General features: G+C 43.7%; 1 protein-coding gene across 2 annotated transcripts in view; it reads left to right on the plus strand.

Moving 5' to 3' along the window:
- Nucleotides 1-18,472, plus strand: part of LOC147605688 (uncharacterized) — a 115,531-nt gene that overhangs the window by 30,241 nt on the left and 66,818 nt on the right. Inside the window, exons 10-13 of one of the 2 annotated variants that reach the window (XM_086793251.1) lie at nucleotides 14,385-14,492; nucleotides 14,598-15,395; nucleotides 15,503-15,629; nucleotides 15,744-16,912. In XM_086793251.1, the coding sequence (XP_086649377.1) occupies nucleotides 14,385-14,492; nucleotides 14,598-15,395; nucleotides 15,503-15,629; nucleotides 15,744-16,912 (2,202 nt within the window). The remainder of the gene's footprint in view (nucleotides 1-14,384; nucleotides 14,493-14,597; nucleotides 15,396-15,502; nucleotides 15,630-15,743; nucleotides 16,913-18,472) is intronic. The other variant, XM_086793252.1, reaches the window with a different exon arrangement.

Genomic DNA, 18,472 nt, shown 5'->3' on the forward strand with positions numbered 1-18,472 from the left:
TCCATGGAGCTCTGCCTTGCTCACTTTTTCGATTGGACCTCATGATAGATTAGAGAGATTAGAGCTCCCCTTGGATGACTGCAATGGATGCACCTTACAAGTGCACATGACTTGCATCCTTTGGCCAAGGTGGCCAGGGAGAGAGACTGGCATTTATGGATTCGGGGAGCCGGCCAATTACTCGCCTTTAGTGGGACCCAGGGGAGTGGACTTGGTGTGATCCTGCAGACAGGGAGGAGACTCTGGGTATCCCGTTTTTCGCATACACTGCACGGCTAGGTTGCAGGATCTAGATGCCAGAGGTCGAGGGCATTCTAGCAGCAGTAGGACATTGCTAGTCTCAGGGTCTCTCACCGTGTTTTCTCTTAGATTTTTGGAAGAGGCTCTGGGACATTTTTTGACCTGGAACGATCACCCTCTTTTTGTGGTTGCTGGCACATAGGAGTTTGGCGGTTGGCATGTGGTTGGCCATTGGCGGTAGACCAAGCAGCATGTCCGAGGTGTGGCTACCCCCCAATGACATTGTCTTGGGATTGCCCCAAGGCTCAGCAGGTTTGGCAACGGATTTTCCGCATCCTCACGATGGATAGGACCTCTTTCTGTACTATTACATGGGGCGTTGTCCACTTGGGCCACTGAGGATGAGGTTGTCATGACTTACGAGGAGAAAGGTGGGGGACTAGCCCTTCAGGACTCTCACCTTCGCATTCGACAATGCGAGTCCTAGCCCCATCTACTGGTCACTAGACTCTTGGTTCGTGCCAGAGATGGGAGATTTGTAGCAGCATTGCAGCATGACACATTTGGAGAGCTCGATGTAGTGAAGTCATCAAAGGCACCCACACTCCGCTTGTGGAGTCCATCCGGCTCGACATCATTCATACCCTCCGCGACTAGTGGGGGAAGCTGTAGGGTGGTACTGACCGTATGCGGAAGTGTTGGGAAGCCTTCTTGAGGCTTTGGCGACTTGGCCCTTTTCTCATAGATAGAAGTGGTGAACCTGCTTGGCACTATATAACACTTGTGTGGTTATCCCCCCCACCCCTTGTATGAGATAGCCTTCTCCTCGTAGAGCGGCCAGCGGGAGGAGAAGGGTATCCTCCCTCCCCTTTTGTTCTTTGGTCCTCGCTCCATACGTGGAGGCAAGTTTGTATTTAGCCCTTCGAGGCCGTTTTTTGTTAACTAATAGAGGGATCTGTTTTCGAAAAAAAAGAGAGTTTTTGCCAGAGTCCAGCTCTTCGTGGTGAAATTGATGGGAGCATAAACCGATCCAAATTCATAAACTGTTCGATTCATCATGCAATGTACAATGATAAGACGACCATCTGGATCATTATAAGTTACTATTGGCTGTAATTCATGTCTCACAACTTACAAGCACACATACCCCAGAAAAAGCATTAATGCTTGTATAGTATATATTGTAATCATGGAAAAAATCAGTTTGCCGAGCTAGAGCATGCTGATTATGTTCTTGCAAACACACTATATCTGGTTTCATTTTATACACATAATCCCAAGCTAGTCTCCAAGTTCTTGGATTATTCAAACCTTGTACATTATATGACATGCATTTTATTGTGACATTCATTATCATGAAGAAGGGAGCGGAACCAAATATAATATGAGCCTATCGAGTGCAGGCCATATCAATATCATCTTGCAAATCCTGCAATTTCAACATTCCTCCTTTGACCACTTGAGCCCAAAAACCTTCCCCCTTTAGCATTTGTAGAGGTGGAAGCTCTATCGTGAGGTGTTGATGATTCTGTCCATGTACGAGATTACAGTGGTTGACGTTTGACAATGACTACTTTACGTGCATTTGTAGTTTGCCATCCATCTGCATCTGGCACATTTTTTATGGTTGTTTAGAGATGATTTTTTAGTGGACTCGGGTGGAGTGTTCAATTGTTGTACAGCTTTGCCTAAAGGCTGCACGCCCGTGCTCATAGTAGGTTCTAACACATGATTAGGCGTCTTAATGGGAGGAGGCTTTTGGGTAGCTATATTTGCCAAGACAATTGCAAGCAAGGGGATAGAGTCAATCGGTGGTTGCAGTTAATAGGTTGGACATTCCGTGGCTAGGTGTCTAAACTTGAGACATGTGAAGCATGCTCTTGCAAACACACCCCATTTCAGCTCAAAGCATTCCTCGCCGATATGCACATTCTCTATTTCCACGCTTATAGAATCCAGGATGGGTTTATGAGTGTCCCATAATATGCAAAATCTATTATGGTTTCCCATTATACATGGGGTGCATATCATTGTACCCAATGCTTTGGCCAAAATTGGCAAAGCATCATTGAAAAATACTTGGAAGTCTACCACTTCTACCCATACAAGGCAATGAAGCTTAACCAATGCTTGATAATCCTTGGTGGGAGTCCAAGGAAGCACATGTACCATCCGCTTGCCATAGAACAGAGGGGAATTTTCCAACAAGTGTTGTTTATGCATCATGTCAGATAACACAACCTCAAAAAAATCTCGTGGCAGCATAATACGCACCTTCAACAAATCAACTTCCTAACAGATTTTTCAGCCTTTGAGCCACATCATTTGCTAAGGGAATTTTGCCACAGTAAAAAAAAAGTATTTGCTCCTTGCAAAAATTTCTTGACCTTGGGAAAAAATAATTTGCACAAGAATTTTGCATTTTAAAGTGGATTTAGGCTTATCCCACACAACTTGATTTGCCTGAAAGTTCTTACTGGTTTAGATGTCTGCCAGAGTTGGTTAGCATGCTCAGTAATCCATGGAATAATCAACTTATATGCTCTAGTTGCAATCAATCGATCAAGTGAAATAGGCTTATAACCAAGCATCTGTCTATCTAATTTCCAATCCATCAGCGTGTTTTGTGCATTACAGGGTGGAATAGGTTGTATAGACTGCATTATCCCATGATCTCTTGCCATATTTGTTTGCGATGCATGCCAAAATCATATTGACGATTTGCTTGAGAAAAGCTGAGAACCTGTCCATTCGCATCTATAATATCCTGTACATATCAAATGCTATTGGTGGATAGAAAATAAGCCTTTCGAGGTTCCAATAATGCTAGTGGTTCCTCAAAGACTCTGTTCCAATGTATACTTTTCAAAACTTGAGAGTTTCGAGTGTTAGCATTTTTGCTAGACCAATGAAAGTGTGATGGAATCTGTTTCCAATCCTGAATAAGCCTATTGGAATATGGACAGCGAGGTATTTTACCATTAAATGGGCCAAGAATAATGTCCCAGAAAATAACACCCAGCAGAAGCAGCCGACAGTCAGCAAAGAAAGGCGGCAGCTCTCTGCAGAAAAGAGGCGCCACCAAAGACTGACGACGACCTAGAGACTGGGAGAAGAGGTGACAAGCAGACTCAGCAATACAGGATCAGAGGAAGGCGGAAACACCAGCAGAAGCAGGCGATGAACTTCTGAGCCAATGCAACCTGAGGTGTAGAAGAAGATGGTTGAGAAAAAAGAAGCTGAAAATGATCCAGACATCGTTTTTCTAGCTGAGATAAAGTTTGGGTCCAAAGACCATCGGGTTTCCTGACTCTCATGATAGATTGACTTTGTCTATACGCATGTAAATTTCGAAAGAAAGATTTCGAGGAACAACCCTCATCTAGCATGGGTTTAACTCTAGCCCTTGTCGGCCATTTCGAAAGCTTGCGTTTATCATTAGCATCAATTATGGAAGAAGCACAAGACAATGAATTTTGCTCAGAAGCAGAGAGAGACCTTTGATGGCTAATTTGTACCAAGGAATGCTTGTATGATTTTGCCCATTGGATATGCTGTCTGGTTTCTGCCATGTACCATCTTCCATATTCCTTAATGACATTTTGAATTCGATGTACAAAAGAGTTCCAAGCAAAATCCAGATCCTCCTGAGCATGGGATAACAATGGCCTGCAAGCCAATCTGATCATTTGCTGGAATTTTTCATGAGAAAGATATAATTGATTGACCTGCAAGTGTCTGACTAAAGAGAGCTGCATATCATCCAGAGGCATACAAAATGAAAGGTTGAGCCAAAGTGGAGTCTGATCAGATAGTTGTTGAGAATAATCATTCCACATTTGACATGTATAATCATCATATTGTTGAGCATGAATAAGATACCATCTATCAAGCCTGGCCCAATATTCTGTAAAAGCATTATGATGATATGTAAATCCCAAAACTGAAGGGTGAGTTGCTGTCCATAAATCTGCAGTATGAAGTGATGAAGTCATATGTTCCCATTGCTGGATTTCAGAGGGCAGCATATGGGATTTATGTGTGGTATTGTCCTTCCAGTGAGGAGAATTATTGAAGTCACCACAAAGTAGAGCATTTGACGACCAAGGATATTGCTTTATGGAGTCCCACATTTGAGCTCTAGAAGCTGAAATTTGAGAGGCATACAAGGAGCCTATTTCAAAAATCTCTCCATTGATCATACATTGGATAATCATCCATCGGCCACAAAGATCATTATATGCTACGCAGGGCTGCAGATCATGTCTGGCTAAAATGCACAGCCCAGAGAATTGTTCAGATCCTGCATAAAATATATCATATCCTGAAAAGAACCCATGCTGGCCAGCAAAAGAATGCTGATTATGCTCTTGCAGACACACAACATCTGGATGAGTTTTATTTATATAATGCCATAGGAGCCTCCATTTATGTTGGTTGCAGAGGCCCTGTATGTTATCAGAAATACATTTAAGAGAAGCACGCATGAAAATATGTACAATAGATGAGCAGTCCTCAAAGAGAAAGGGAGGCATTAGGCCTCTGCCATTGCCACAGGGTCTTGCTGACCCTCAGAATCCAATTCCTTGACTAGATCATCTTCTTCACAAAGTGGATCCAATTCCTTGACTAGATCATCTTCTTCACAAAGTGGAATACCCTTCTTGACTGCATTGACCCATGCCTTTGAGATGGGGCTGTCCGAAGAGGTAGAAGGTTGACCAGGAGATGGAGCAGAAGCATCCCAATTACGAGATTGGAGAGGTCTTTGTTTGAGAGGCACTGTCTTCTTTGCATTTTGCCAACCCTCGTGAGAAGATGAATTATTTTCCACTAGCTTGCTTTTTCCTTTATCCTTGTTTTGAGCTGAATTGGCTTGGCCCTGTATGAACTGAAGGCTTTGCTCCTTTAGCTTCAATCTTTTCCCCATGTCTTCTGACCTCCTTTATTAGATGGCGGAGGAATGGCAGCTGGAGGAGGCGGATGAAGGATAGAGGGACACTCAGAAGCTAGGTGCCCAAACTTGTGACAAGAGAAACAAGCTCCAGCAAAAATACCCCATTTCAAAGTGAAATATTTCTTTCCCAAATTAACACCCTCAATCTCAACTGCAATAGCAGAGGGGGTTGGTCTATCAGTATCCCATAAGATGCAAAAACGATTTTTATTACCTGTGGGACGAGGGGGATAGATCACTTGTTCCAATGTCATCGCTAAGCTTGGAAGCTCTGTTCTCATGTAATCTGGAAAATCAACCACTTGAACCCATACAGGGCAGTGATGTTTGATGAGATTCTGATAGTCCTTATTAGGAGACCAAGGCATGATGTGCACCATTTGACGACCAAAAAATAAAGGGGACATTTCCAGCATCTTTTGTTTTGTCAATGCATCCAAGAGATGAACTTCATAAAATCCTCGGGAGGCAAAATAGACTCCTTCTACATAGCATCCACCTAGGAGAGAATTCACCCATTGTCCCACATCATTAGCCGAGGGTATTTTGCGTGGAAAAAAGATGATGACTGCAGTTTGAGAGAGCTTCTTCAGAGGATGCACAAGAGAAGGCAACTTCATCTTGTAAGTGAGTTCCGGAGCAGGTAGTATCCATTCTCTTCTACTTTGTTGAAAATCCTAATTCAACATGTCAAACACATAGGAAGCATCTTCAGATGAAGGAGCTATGGGGGGCAGAGTTTCCCTTGATTGTCTTTTAGGTTCAGGAGAAAGTGCTCTCTTGACATAATACTTGCTTGTTTCTGCCATCGAGACTTACACAGAAGGGACACAGAGACCTGTAGCGAGGCGCTTGGAGGGTTGAGAGGGCAGACAGGATGGCGAAACAGCGAGAAGTTTTGAGCGAGCAGAAGTAAGGGCTGCGAATTGGCTGAAATCGTGGAGCAGATCGTCGTGCTCATAGACAAACGGAGTGCTGGATGGGACGCACACACTAACGGAGAGCTGGATGGAACGCGCACACAAAACGGAGAGCTGCAGGGGGCTGGAATGAAACAGGAAAGAGAAAAAACGGAGCTCTGAAAGGTGGCTGTTCACAGCGAGCTGGCGCAGGAGGGAGAACGAACCGTAGACTACAGTATGAACAGGTCGGGATCACCAGAAGGGCCGGCTGAGGGCTGGAATCGCCATGGCTAGAGCTCATAACACACACACACACACACACACACACACACACACACCACGATTGCGCACACACACACACACGCTTTTTTTTTTTGGTTATATCCAGTGCAGTATATTTATATGCTCATAAATTTACAAGATGGGACGTCTCCGAAGCGGAGAGTATCCCATATGTCAGAAACATAAAGAGAAGCTCTAAACAAGAAGCATCCATATCACCCTCATGGCAGGCATCATATAAGGATTGCCGCAATGAGGTTCTGAAGGATTCATATGACTGGTGATTCTGCCGACCCAAGTATGCCAAATTATGCTCACTGCAAATTGTCCAAAGAGCCCAATATCTCACCCAAGAGAGAAATAGTGAGTATTGGGACAAGGACCGCATATGTCTGCCAAAAAGCCAGAAATGTTTCCCAAATCTGTGACTCGGGAAACGGAGCCTAAGAAAATCTGAAATTCTCCTGAGGAGGATCCTGGAACAAGGGCAGTGCCAAAGCAGATGAAGAACAGTCTCTGAGGGAGCCTGACATCTTAGACATGTGGAAGGTGCAATGTGACGTTTAGTAAGTATGACCCCCACTGACAATGTGCCTGTCAAACATCTCCAAAGAAAAAGTCTTTGTTTCAATGGCATTTTACACTTCCACAACATCCGGAGATTCTTCCGCCACCATGAGAGGGGGTTCCTTATATGCCACAGAGAATTAGCATGTTGATGAATCCATGGGGCAGGCTGAAGAAGCCTGTAGGCTTTGATGGAGGTTAAGGCAGGAAGGGGAATCGGATGAATGCATGTAGTAGATGGTTGCAATTGCCAATCCATAAGCCTGTATGTGTCAGCCACGGGTGGAATAGGTAAAAAGGGATGCAATAGATCAGCAATTTTCTTCCATATCAACCTATGATGCATTCCCAATGCATAGGAAGCAGTGGCCCGGGGAAAGGATAAGACATATCCCCGATCATCTACCACATCATGTATGTACCTAATTCCCAATTTCATAAGATTGTATGCCCGAACAGGTTCTTGTAAAGCAAGTGGAGTGTCAAAGATGACACTCCAATGAATGCTTTCTTTCCTCATCGAGTTTGTCTCCAAGCAATTATCAGGAGCCCATTTGACCTTAGAGAGAACTTGTTTCCAGTCAAGTATGAGGGTAGCAGAGAAAGGACAACGAGGTATCCTCCCTACAAATCTCCCAATCACAACCTCCCAATGATCCGTAATCCAATGACCATAAGCACAAGTCCTCATGTTGACACACATGGATGCTAACATACAAGTCCATGGCTGCGGTTGACGGAAGAAAGTATGCAACATTGTAGCCTTCCTTGCAAGAACATGATATTTTATATTGAGGACATTAAGTCCACCATGCATCCTTGGGGAGCACACCATTTCCATCTTCATCAGTTTCAATGCTTTCACAGTAGTTTTTGTCTTCCATAATATCTCCATAGCTTGAGACATAAAAGCTGAAATATCCTTGGAGGACCAATGCAGCAAGGGCAAATAGAACTGGACATAGGACATCACAATGGATTGTACTATTCTGAGCCTGACATGAAGAGGCCAAGTAGAAATCTTCCAGTATTCCAGTTTATGTTGAAGTCTTTGGAAAATCCATTTTAACTGCTGCTTTCTGGTGATATGCCATCCTATGGGATATCCCAAATGCCTGACAATATCTCTGGAATGCACCACCTGACCCGGCCAAAGAATAGAATGCCAGTCACATTGTTTCAGGGGGAGTAATTTAGATTTGTCAAAATTGACATGCAATCCCGCTGCCAACCCATATAAAGAAAGAGTGGCCATAAGCATGCGAAGTTCCTGAGGAGAATTCTGTGGCATGAAGAAGGAATCATCAGCATATGCTTGTGCCAAAAAAGATGTAGCCCCTGGGATTTTGAGACCAGTCATCTGTCCTGTGTTTGTAAGATGATCAAGATACATCAAAAGAGGATGGGTCGCAATGGCATAGAAGAGAGCACTGAGAGGGCAGCCCTGTCTAACTGATCGACCCAATATCCATGACCGAGACAGATGGCGCCCAAGAATGCACTGAGCAGTAGAGCCAGAATAAAGCCAGTAAACAGCATTTGCCATCTTGGGACCAAAGCCCAACTTTGTCATGATCTGAGAGATGAAATCCCATTGAACATTGTCAAATGCCTTAGCAATATCCACCTGCAATATAAGCACATCTTGATGCGAATACTTAGCATATTCAATTGCAGTCAAGGCATTGGATATATTGTCATGGATTTGTCTTCGCGGCACAAAACCATACTGATGAGGATGAAGTCCTGCATGCAGTATCCTGTGAAGCCTATGTACAATCATTTTGGCAATAAGTTTGTAAAGTACAGGCATCAAAGTAATAGGCCTCCAATCTAATATATGATTACACAGATGTTTTCTGGGGACAAGCTTGACTATACCATGCTTCCAAGAGTGCGGCAACTGATTTTCTTGCCAGGCCACATTGATCATTCGCAAAAGGACCTCTTTCAAATCATCCCAAAAAGAAATATAAAATTCCACTGTAAGGCCATCCTTGCCAGGGGACTTGTATTTGCTGAGGTGGAACAACGCATTATCAAGTTCTGTGTCAGTAAAAGGCCTCTCCAAGGTAAGATCATCATCCATTTCAACTATTGCAGAAACATATTGAAGAAATTCAGTCCTGGCATCAGTCACTTGATTTGATGGGGAACGAGGAGCAGAAAACAATTTCCGGAAATAATTGTGGCATTCGTCTTGGAGATCAGAGAAAGAGTGAGTCCAAGAGCCATCTAGTTTCCTAACCCTTAGACATGAATTTTTATTTCGAGTAGCATGCAAGCCCTGGAAAAAGGATTTTGAAGAGCAGCCCTTATCCATGAGGGGCTTCATTCTTGCCCTAATCTGCCATTTGTGCAACTTCCTCTGATCATTAACAGTAAGTTTAAATTGTGCATGTGAAAGGGAATCCTTTTCTGAATCAGAGAGTGGCCTCGACTGAGAAAATTCAGTCAAATGTTGTGCTGTCCTTTTTGCCCATTTAACCTCATTCCTCCATTTTGTCATATGCCATTTGCCATACTCCCTAATGACATTCTGAATACGAGAGACGAAGCTGTCCCAAGCATAATTCATGTCCTCCTGGGCATGAACTGGCAAAGGATGAATGGCAAATCTGATCATTTGCTGAAAGTTGTGATGTTGGAAATAAGCCCGATTAACATGCAATAATCTACTGGAGAGAAATGGCAAATCATCCAGAGGCATGCCAAGCTGCAAATTCATCCACAATGGAGCATGATCTGACAAGCCCAAGGAGAAATCTATAAGGAGATGAGGGCTAAAATCTGCAAATTGTTGTGGATAAAACAAATACCATCTGTCAAGCCTTGCCCAATACGTAGTAAGTGCATTATGATGAAAAGTATATCCAGGGACTGACCCTTGGAGAAGTATCCATAAATCTTCAGCCTGCACAGAAAGAAGCATGTCATCCCATTTGTGCCTTTCCAATGATAGCATATGAGATCGTGAAGTGGTATTATCTCTAGGCAGAGGGGAATTATTAGAATCCCCACAGATGAATGCATTGGATCTCCATGGATATCTGCATAAAGAATTCCACAAAGAAGCCCTCATGGCAGAGGTCTGGGAGGCATAGACTGATGCAAACTCAAAAATATCACCATTAACATTGCATTGTATTACTATCCATCTGCCACTATTGTCATTGAAGGCAAACTGAGGCTGCAACTCATGTCTAACCAGTATGCATACACCTGAATAGGTAGCAGTACCAGCATAATATATATCATAGCCGTGCAAAAAACCATGATGTCCAGCCACGGAGTGTTGATTATGCTCTTGCAAACAAACAATATCTGGCTGCATTTTATGTACATAAATCCATAATAGCCTCCACTTTGTGACATTGCAGAGGCTCTGTACATTGTATGTAAAGCACTTAAGTGTTTGAAGCATGAAAAGGTATGTACAACAGAGTGTGAGGATAAGAACCAGACATCAGAGAGGCTAGGCCTCTGCCTGCATAGGTTGCATGCCTTCATTGCCCATGAAAGACATAGCATTTTCCTCTTCTTCTGGATCACATATGGGATGCCCTTCTTCAGTACGCCCACCCAATTTTGAAGGATAGGAGCAGAGGCTGAAGTAGAAGTTTGTCCTGGTGAAGGAGAAGAAGCATCCCATTGACGAGATTGAAGGGGGCGTTGCTTCAATACAACCACCTTCTTGGGTTGTTTAAAACCGTCTTGATCAATCCCCACAGTTTCCTTCATCTTCTCTTTCCCTTTATCTTTTCCTTTTCCTGCAAGTGCGGGCACCTGATTGACTAATTTTGCATTCTTTGCTCCATTTGTATTTGCTGTCTTGACTTGCAAATTCTCATTCTTTTCCCGTGTTTGGGGTGGCAAGGCATTTGGGGGGGCTGATGTAGAACCATTGGGCATTCAGAGGCTAGATGCCCAAACTTGTGACAGGCAAAACAAGCACCTGCAAACACACCCCACTTCAATTCAAAATACTTTTTGCCCAATTGCACTCCCTCAACTTCCACCGCAATAGGAGGAGGGGTAGGTATGTCAGTGTCCCCGAGAATGCAGAACCTGTTACGGTTTCCCATGGGGCGTGGTGGACAAATGACCTGTCCCAAGGAAGCAGCCAGGCCAGGCAACTCTTCACGCATATAGTCCGGGAAGTTTGCAACCTCAACCCATACAGGGCAGTGATGCCGTATAAGACTTTGATAGTCCTTGTTTGGGGACCAGGGCATAGCATACCATTTGCCTCCCATAAAACAGGGGAGAGAACTCAAGAAGCCTCTGCTTGCATGAAGCATCTGATAAATGCACCTCATAAAAGCCTCTGGAAGCAAAATACACTCCCTCTACAAAGCATCCTCCAAGGATGGACTTAATCCACTGCGCGACATCGCTGGCCGCAGGGATTCTTCCTGGAAAGAATATTATAACCGCAGTTTGAGACAACTTTCTGAGTGGGTTTACCAGGGACGGCAACTTCAATTTGTAGGTGACCTCTTGAATCGGTTTGCCCCATTCCTGTCGTGACTGCTGAAAGTCATCCTTAAGGGTATCAAACACATACTGAGCTTCCAACGTAAATGCATCATCTTGTAAAGCCGGCTCTGATAGGCGGCGCTTAGCATCTGCAGATCTTTCTTTTCGGGCATATGTACAAACATTTAAAGCTGAAGCCATTGATAGAACCACGGAAAGGGAAAGGCTTTGAAAAGGAACAGGCCGATATTGACAGGAGGAGGCTGTGAGGTTACGAAGGCAAGAAGGAAAGTGGAATAGAACAGTAAGCCAAAAAAGGTGTAGGAAGGCGGCAGAAAAAACTGCAAAAGGACACTATAGAGTTGTGGGAAAAGTAGGGCAGGGAAAGGCTGAATCGTGCAACAGGGGGCACGAGGCAGGACAGTCCCGACGATAAAAACTCTCACACTTTTTTTTTTTGTAAAGCTTCATGTCATTAATTACAGGTGGGAAACCTCAAAACGAGGAAAACCCACTAAAAAGACCATTTACAAGGGAGACTAGTAGAGTGTTCACTATGTTCAGTGTGAACATAGTTAAACATCTAAAAAACAATCTGTAAAAAGAGCATATAGAGATGAGTCAATCTCATGAAGAGAGAGACAGTCATATAAAGATTGCTGAAGAGAGGAACGGAAGAATGAGTAAGCATCCAAATGAGGCCCAGCAAAAACTATCCTGTTGCGAGACTGCCAGGTAGTCCATAAAGCCCAATAACGAACCCAATCAAAGAAGACTTTATAGGATCTAAGGGGTGATGGGAGAAGACCGAAGATCCAAAAGTATTTCCCAAAGGGTGCCTGTCGGAAGCGGGCTCTCAAACGTGCAGCAATCTGATCCAAAAAGTCCTGGTGAGAGGACAACTCCACAAAAGATGAAAGACTGTCTCTTGAGAAGCACCACAACTATGACAAGTTGAAGGTGCCAAAAGTCGCCTAGCCAAGAAAAGCCCGACTGGCAAGACTCCAATCAAGCATCTCCATAAAAAAAGTCTACTTTTCAAAGGCAGACTGCATTTCCAAAGAGAATGAAGCCGCTGTTTCCACCAAGTCTGACTTTTATGAAGATGCCAGATCTGATTCGCATGTTCTTGAACCCAAGAGGCAGGCAACAAGAGATGATATATCGAACGAACCGAAAGTTTAGCCATTGATAAAGGGCCTCGTGCAGGTTGTTCTCTTCTAAGGCTCCAATCAACCAAACGATCAGAACGATCCAAATCAGCAATTGGTTCAAAAGGAGCAAGAAGCTCTCGAATAAGGGTCAGATTGTTCTATAATGCATTCCCAGACCAAATTTTCTGGCGGCAACCACAAAAGAAAGCACATGGCCACCAGCATCCAAAACATCATCAATAAGATAAACTCCTTTCTTTGAAAGGAAATATGCCTTCCTAGGCTCACGTAGAGCCAAGGGTACATCAAAAGCCTTTGACCAATGAATACTCTCAAGGCGAAGCGAAGAAGATTGCCCATTAAGCCTGGGATTCCAAAAAAGATATTGCGTAACCTGTTTCCAGGCAGAAACCAACTTAGATGAAAGAGGGCAACCGACAATTTTTCCATCGAAATGGCTGAAAATTGCATCCCAATACGTAACAGTCCACTTTCCAAAAGCAGATGAAGACATTGACATACACATATGACCCAACATAATAGCCCATGGCTGGCGCTGTTGTACAAATTCCAATAGCAAAGTGGATTTACGAGCAAGCACATGAAAATGAATATTCAATATGTTCAAGCCACCATGTATCTTTGGAGAACACATTTTTGGCATTGACAAAAGACGAAGACCCTTTTTACGATGTTGAGTTTTCCACACAATTGCCATTGCCAGAGACATAAACCGATCTATATCAGCTTTCCTCCACATAATCAATGGAAGAAAGAACTGTATGTAAGCCATTACAATAGCCTGCACTATCCTGAGACGTACATGAAGAGGCCAAGTGGAAAGCTGCCAATAATCAATTTTGCGATTCAATTTTAGCATAACCCATTGAATCATTTGTGAAGATGACATCTGCCAACCCAAAGGGTAACCCAAATGACGAACGATATGTCCACCAGGAGGTATTCCACCGGGCCACAATACATGATGCCATTGCTGTACATCAAGCGCAAGCAAGGTAGACTTACGGAAGTTTACTTTCAAACCAGCAGCCAGACCAAAAAGTTCCAAAGCCTCCATTAATCTGTGAAGATCTTGTTGTGTATTCTTGGGCATAAAAAAAGAATCATCAGCATAAGCGTGAGCCAGGAAATTATGCCCAGCAGGAAGCTGTAAGCCATGCAATTCATCAATAGCTTGCAAAAAATCCAAGTAGCAAAGAAAAGGATGTGTGGCAATAGCAAACAACAGGGAACTAAGCGGACAACCCTGGCGAACTGAACGTCCCAATTTCCAAGAATTTGATAGAGAAGAGCTCAAAATCAAAGAAGCATCACTGTCATTATAGAGCCAATACACAATATTTTGCCACTTTGCACCAAAACCAAGATAACTCATAGTCATAGCTATATAATCCCAATGCACAGAATCAAAAGCGTTCTCAATATCAACCTGCAAAATGAGTACATCCTGCTTGGTGTATTTGGCATATTCAATGGCAATATAAGCATTAGCCAAATTATCATTGATTTGCCTGCGAGGCACAAAACCATATTGCGCAGGATGCAAACCATCATGTAAAAATCCTTTAATACGATTTGCCAACATCTTAGTCAGAAGCTTATAGATGACGGGCATAAGAGGATAAAAGCTCACACACACCGACCCTCACACACACACACACACACACACACACACACACACACACACACTTGGAAGGCGCGCGCGCGCACGCGCGCACACACACACACACACACATAGGGAGGTAGGCATGCACACATCTGATGCTGTCTGCTTTTTGTCAGATACATGAATCTCTTGATTGTGCTGTTGCTCCTGAAGACATTGCTTTAAGTTGTACTAGTGGGCAGTTTACAGAAGTTCGCCATGCACTTGCAGGAGCAAGGCACATGGTATGTGTAGATGAAAGCAATATGATTCTTCCATGTTTGTCACTATGTTCAAGTATTTACATGTAAAATATGGTCCTTGAATCGTGGTGTGCTGTGCTTTTGCAGGTTGCTCATGAATTGAGCTGTGAACCTACTATCAGGAAGTATGTCCGGGGTGTCTTTTCAGAACATGCTGTTGTGAATACCAAACCAACAGAAAAAGGCAATGTTACAATTGATGCTTTCCATGAATTTGCGTGTGTGAAATGTGTGCAAGCAAAACCTGTGCAGAATTTTGATGATGGGGAGTGGTTACTCATACAAAGGGCAGAAGAGGAGGAGCTTTTAGAGGTAACTATAGAGTTAACCCAGGAGATTCTCGATGGAGTAGTTATGCAGGGACTCCAAGCAAATTATCTTAGCAGTGGGTTAAGTTCAATGGCAGAGCTCTGGAATGAGCACCGTAAACAGGCATTGCAGGAGGCTCTAATAAAGATGATTTTACCTCTATTGGTTAAAGAAACCCGAATGTCACTCAGGGCAAAAGCGAAAGCTTGGGTCCAATCTGAATGCAGTAATAACTTGTGGAAGAGAGTATCTGTGGCTCCCTACCCCCCTGCAAATGCTAGTTCAAGTGGTAAGGCTTCTATTGATGCAGCAGCTGCAAGGGTGCTGGCATGCTGCTGGGGCCCTCGAAACCCTCCAACAACATTTGTGATGCTAGATCCCTTTGGGGAGATAACTGACACTCTGCAGACGGGATATTTGAACCTCTATTCAGGAAGCTCTGAGCAGCAGCTTCAAAGAAAAAGTGATGACCAACAGAGGCTTCAAAAATTCATTCTAGAACACCAGCCTCATGTAGTTATCGTGGGGGCAACAACAAACCATGCATGCCGGTACCTTAAGGATACGATTGCTGAGGTTTTCACTGCTACCTTGCTGCAAAGATTGCTACTTCACTTGACATGTTCTGGCATGAGTGGAGATTTAATGAATTTCCTTTCTGAGCTTGATGTCTTGGATTGCAGACTGTGGCCAGGGCTGCTGAAGAGAATTCTGAATTGAGTGCTGTAGCTGTGATATATGGGGAGGAATCCATGCCTTTGCTGTATGAGAAATCACAGGTTTCCATGGCACAGTTACCAAAGCAGCCAAGTATGACAACTGACTTAGCTAAAGTGTAACTCTCTGATATTGGGTTTTGATTCATGTTTGTCTGATATTGGGTTTTGATTAATGTTTGATTGATTTTTTTTTTTTGATTTGCAGGCATCATCAGGCGTGCTGTTGCCTTAGGCCGCAACCTTCAGAATCCCCTTGTCCTGATAGCTTCACTATGCACCCCTAGTAAGGACATTGTTGCTCTAAACTTGCACTCAATGCAGCGGTTTCTGACTGCAGATGAGGTGTATAGTGCAATAGAGCAGGTAATGATCACTGTAACCAATCAGGTTGGGGTAGATGTGAACCTGGCAGCTGCACATGAATGGTTCTTCTCCCCTCTACAGTTTATTTCTGGTCTTGGTCCCCAGAAAGCATCTATGCTACAGCAGTTTATTCAAGGATTAAGATCATTGCCCAGCAGAGAAGGTTTGTTAAGACACCCATTCTCATTGAAGGAGGTTATCTTTACAAACTGCTGCGGGTTTTTACGAATACATCGGGTCGCAAATGCTATCTCGGGACCGAGGAAAATCAATCCTCTGGATGACACAAGAATCCATCCTGAGTCTTATGAGCTTGCACGAAATCTGGCAACTTATGCTCTCTCTATACATCAAGCTTCCATGGAGGGTGAAGCAGATGTGGACCTGATAGAAAGGGCCATTGAGCATATCAGACAGAATCCTGATACACTCACAGAATCAATTGTAATGGACTTCTTCAATACCATACGGGAAACGAGGCAAGTAAAGATAGACACACTGATGGACATCCAAGCAGAATTGCTTTGTGGTTTCAGAGATTATCGTGCTTCATATGCACAGCCGACACAAGATGAAGAGTTTACTTGGCTTACTGGAGAGGATGATACAAGCCTTGCCAGTGGGAAGGCGGTAAATGCTACTGTGCACAGGGTTTTCCGTCATCGGATTTTATGTGTCTTAGAGTCTGGAATTCGGGGGGTTTTAGAAAAGGAAGACTTCACACCTGAAGCTGGTGTTGACCTCACAAAAGTGGTCTCAGAAGGGAACAGTTTGACCTGCCGTATTGCTGGTGTACTGAAAGATCAATTTTTAGTGCAGTTGACATGCATGGAAAATAACATTGAACCTAAAGGTAGTCAGGATGCTGATGGATCTTCTGTTCAAAATGTGTTCTCTTCAGATGGGACAGTACAAACATCGGGAGAGAAAAATGTGAGAGAGAATCACTTCAGACCCCGCAGAATTCTTCATTCTTTATTCCAAAATATATCAACAGCAGATGCAGTAAAGGTAACATGTCGACGTATTGCACCATGTTCTGGATCATTTCACCTTAAAGAACAATCATCATCATAACTAACTAAAGGGTGCTTGTGCGAGCGCACGCATGCACGCGCACACATGTATATTTATGTTTGTGTGTGTGATGTACCTAATGTATGGCTTGTGTAATGAATGGCATGTGTAATGTAACTAATGTATGGTATGTGTAATGTATGCATGTGCTCCTGTGCCACTATACATACATACATAATGCACATGACATACACTACATAAACGTGCACACATATATGTGGTGTGTGTACATATGGACACATATATGTGTGTGTGTACATATGTACACACACACACTCTCGATTAACAATGACTTCTGTACAATATAGGAGATGGACTGAAGATAAGTCCATCTTCAAAGAACTTTAGAAGCAGTGGAAAAACACCTCGAACCGGCTAAAAGCAATGTCCTCCAACTGTAAGAAGTCATGGAGGGATTGTCGCAAATTCATCTTAAAGTAAGCATATGTCTTTAGAGGTGTCTGCCCAAACATAGCATTGTTTCTCATCTTCCATATTGTCCATAGAGCCCAATATCTAGTCCATAGAAAGAAAACATCGAAATCAGAAGAGTTGGGCACACTAGTCCCAAATTTCAAAAATTGCTTTTCATAGCATCCGCCTAGAAAGCGTCCTCGGCCAATCATCCCTTGTTTCCAAACAATGCCATAACAGATGTGGTACAGTTTCAGAACGAGATCCACATCTGCAGCAGTTGGCTTAAACTATCCCTCTTTTAGCTAGCATCTCCACAACAAGGAGGACACCCGCCAAAGAAACAATCTTTGCTTTAAAGGCAGCTTACTTTTCCATAGAGCCCGGAGGTGTTTTTTCCACCATGTTTCACCATTTTGCATATCCCATAGAGTATTGCCATGTGAGTGAATCCAAGGTGGTGGAAGCAAATGGTTATACATGCTAGTTTGCTAGTCCTCGATAGCACCAGTGAGAGCGAGGAGCATCCTAGCACGGGAAGCACTATCCTTGACCTAGAGGCAGGGTTGGCAGCCCAGTGCATGGATAGACCACCGACCGTTGACCCGGAATCCCCTACGCACTCTCAGAGAAGTCTTGTTGCAAGGCTCATACACTTTATCCTGAGAAACGCACAACTAGACGGTCCACATCCGAGAGATAGTGGCATGGAACGCCAGCCTGAAAGAGAGTCCACACCACCCCTAGACCATAGACCAGAGATAGGACACAGTGAAAGTAACCCAATCCAGTCTAATCCAACAGTTTGGGAACCGTGCCTACCACTAGAATGGCAGATTCATACCAAGACCACCGGTCTATGCCCAACCTAGAATAGGAACCCCTCACCAGGAACCGAAAACCTTCTATCAAAGGGAGAGGGGTCGCTTGGAACAATTCTATTAACATGCAACACCTAGGTACCAACAATACCCGCCTCATGGAATGTATCCCGGATATCATATGGGGCTATATGAAGCACAAACTGGTCCTTCTTTGAGACAAGAACCCCCAATGGCATACTGTCTCCTCGGCCCAGCT

Source organism: Cibotium barometz, chromosome 59 (assembly GCF_041138505.1).
Source record: "Cibotium barometz isolate CiBa-2024 chromosome 59, ASM4113850v1, whole genome shotgun sequence".
Classification (NCBI taxonomy): Eukaryota; Viridiplantae; Streptophyta; class Polypodiopsida; order Cyatheales; family Cibotiaceae; genus Cibotium; species Cibotium barometz.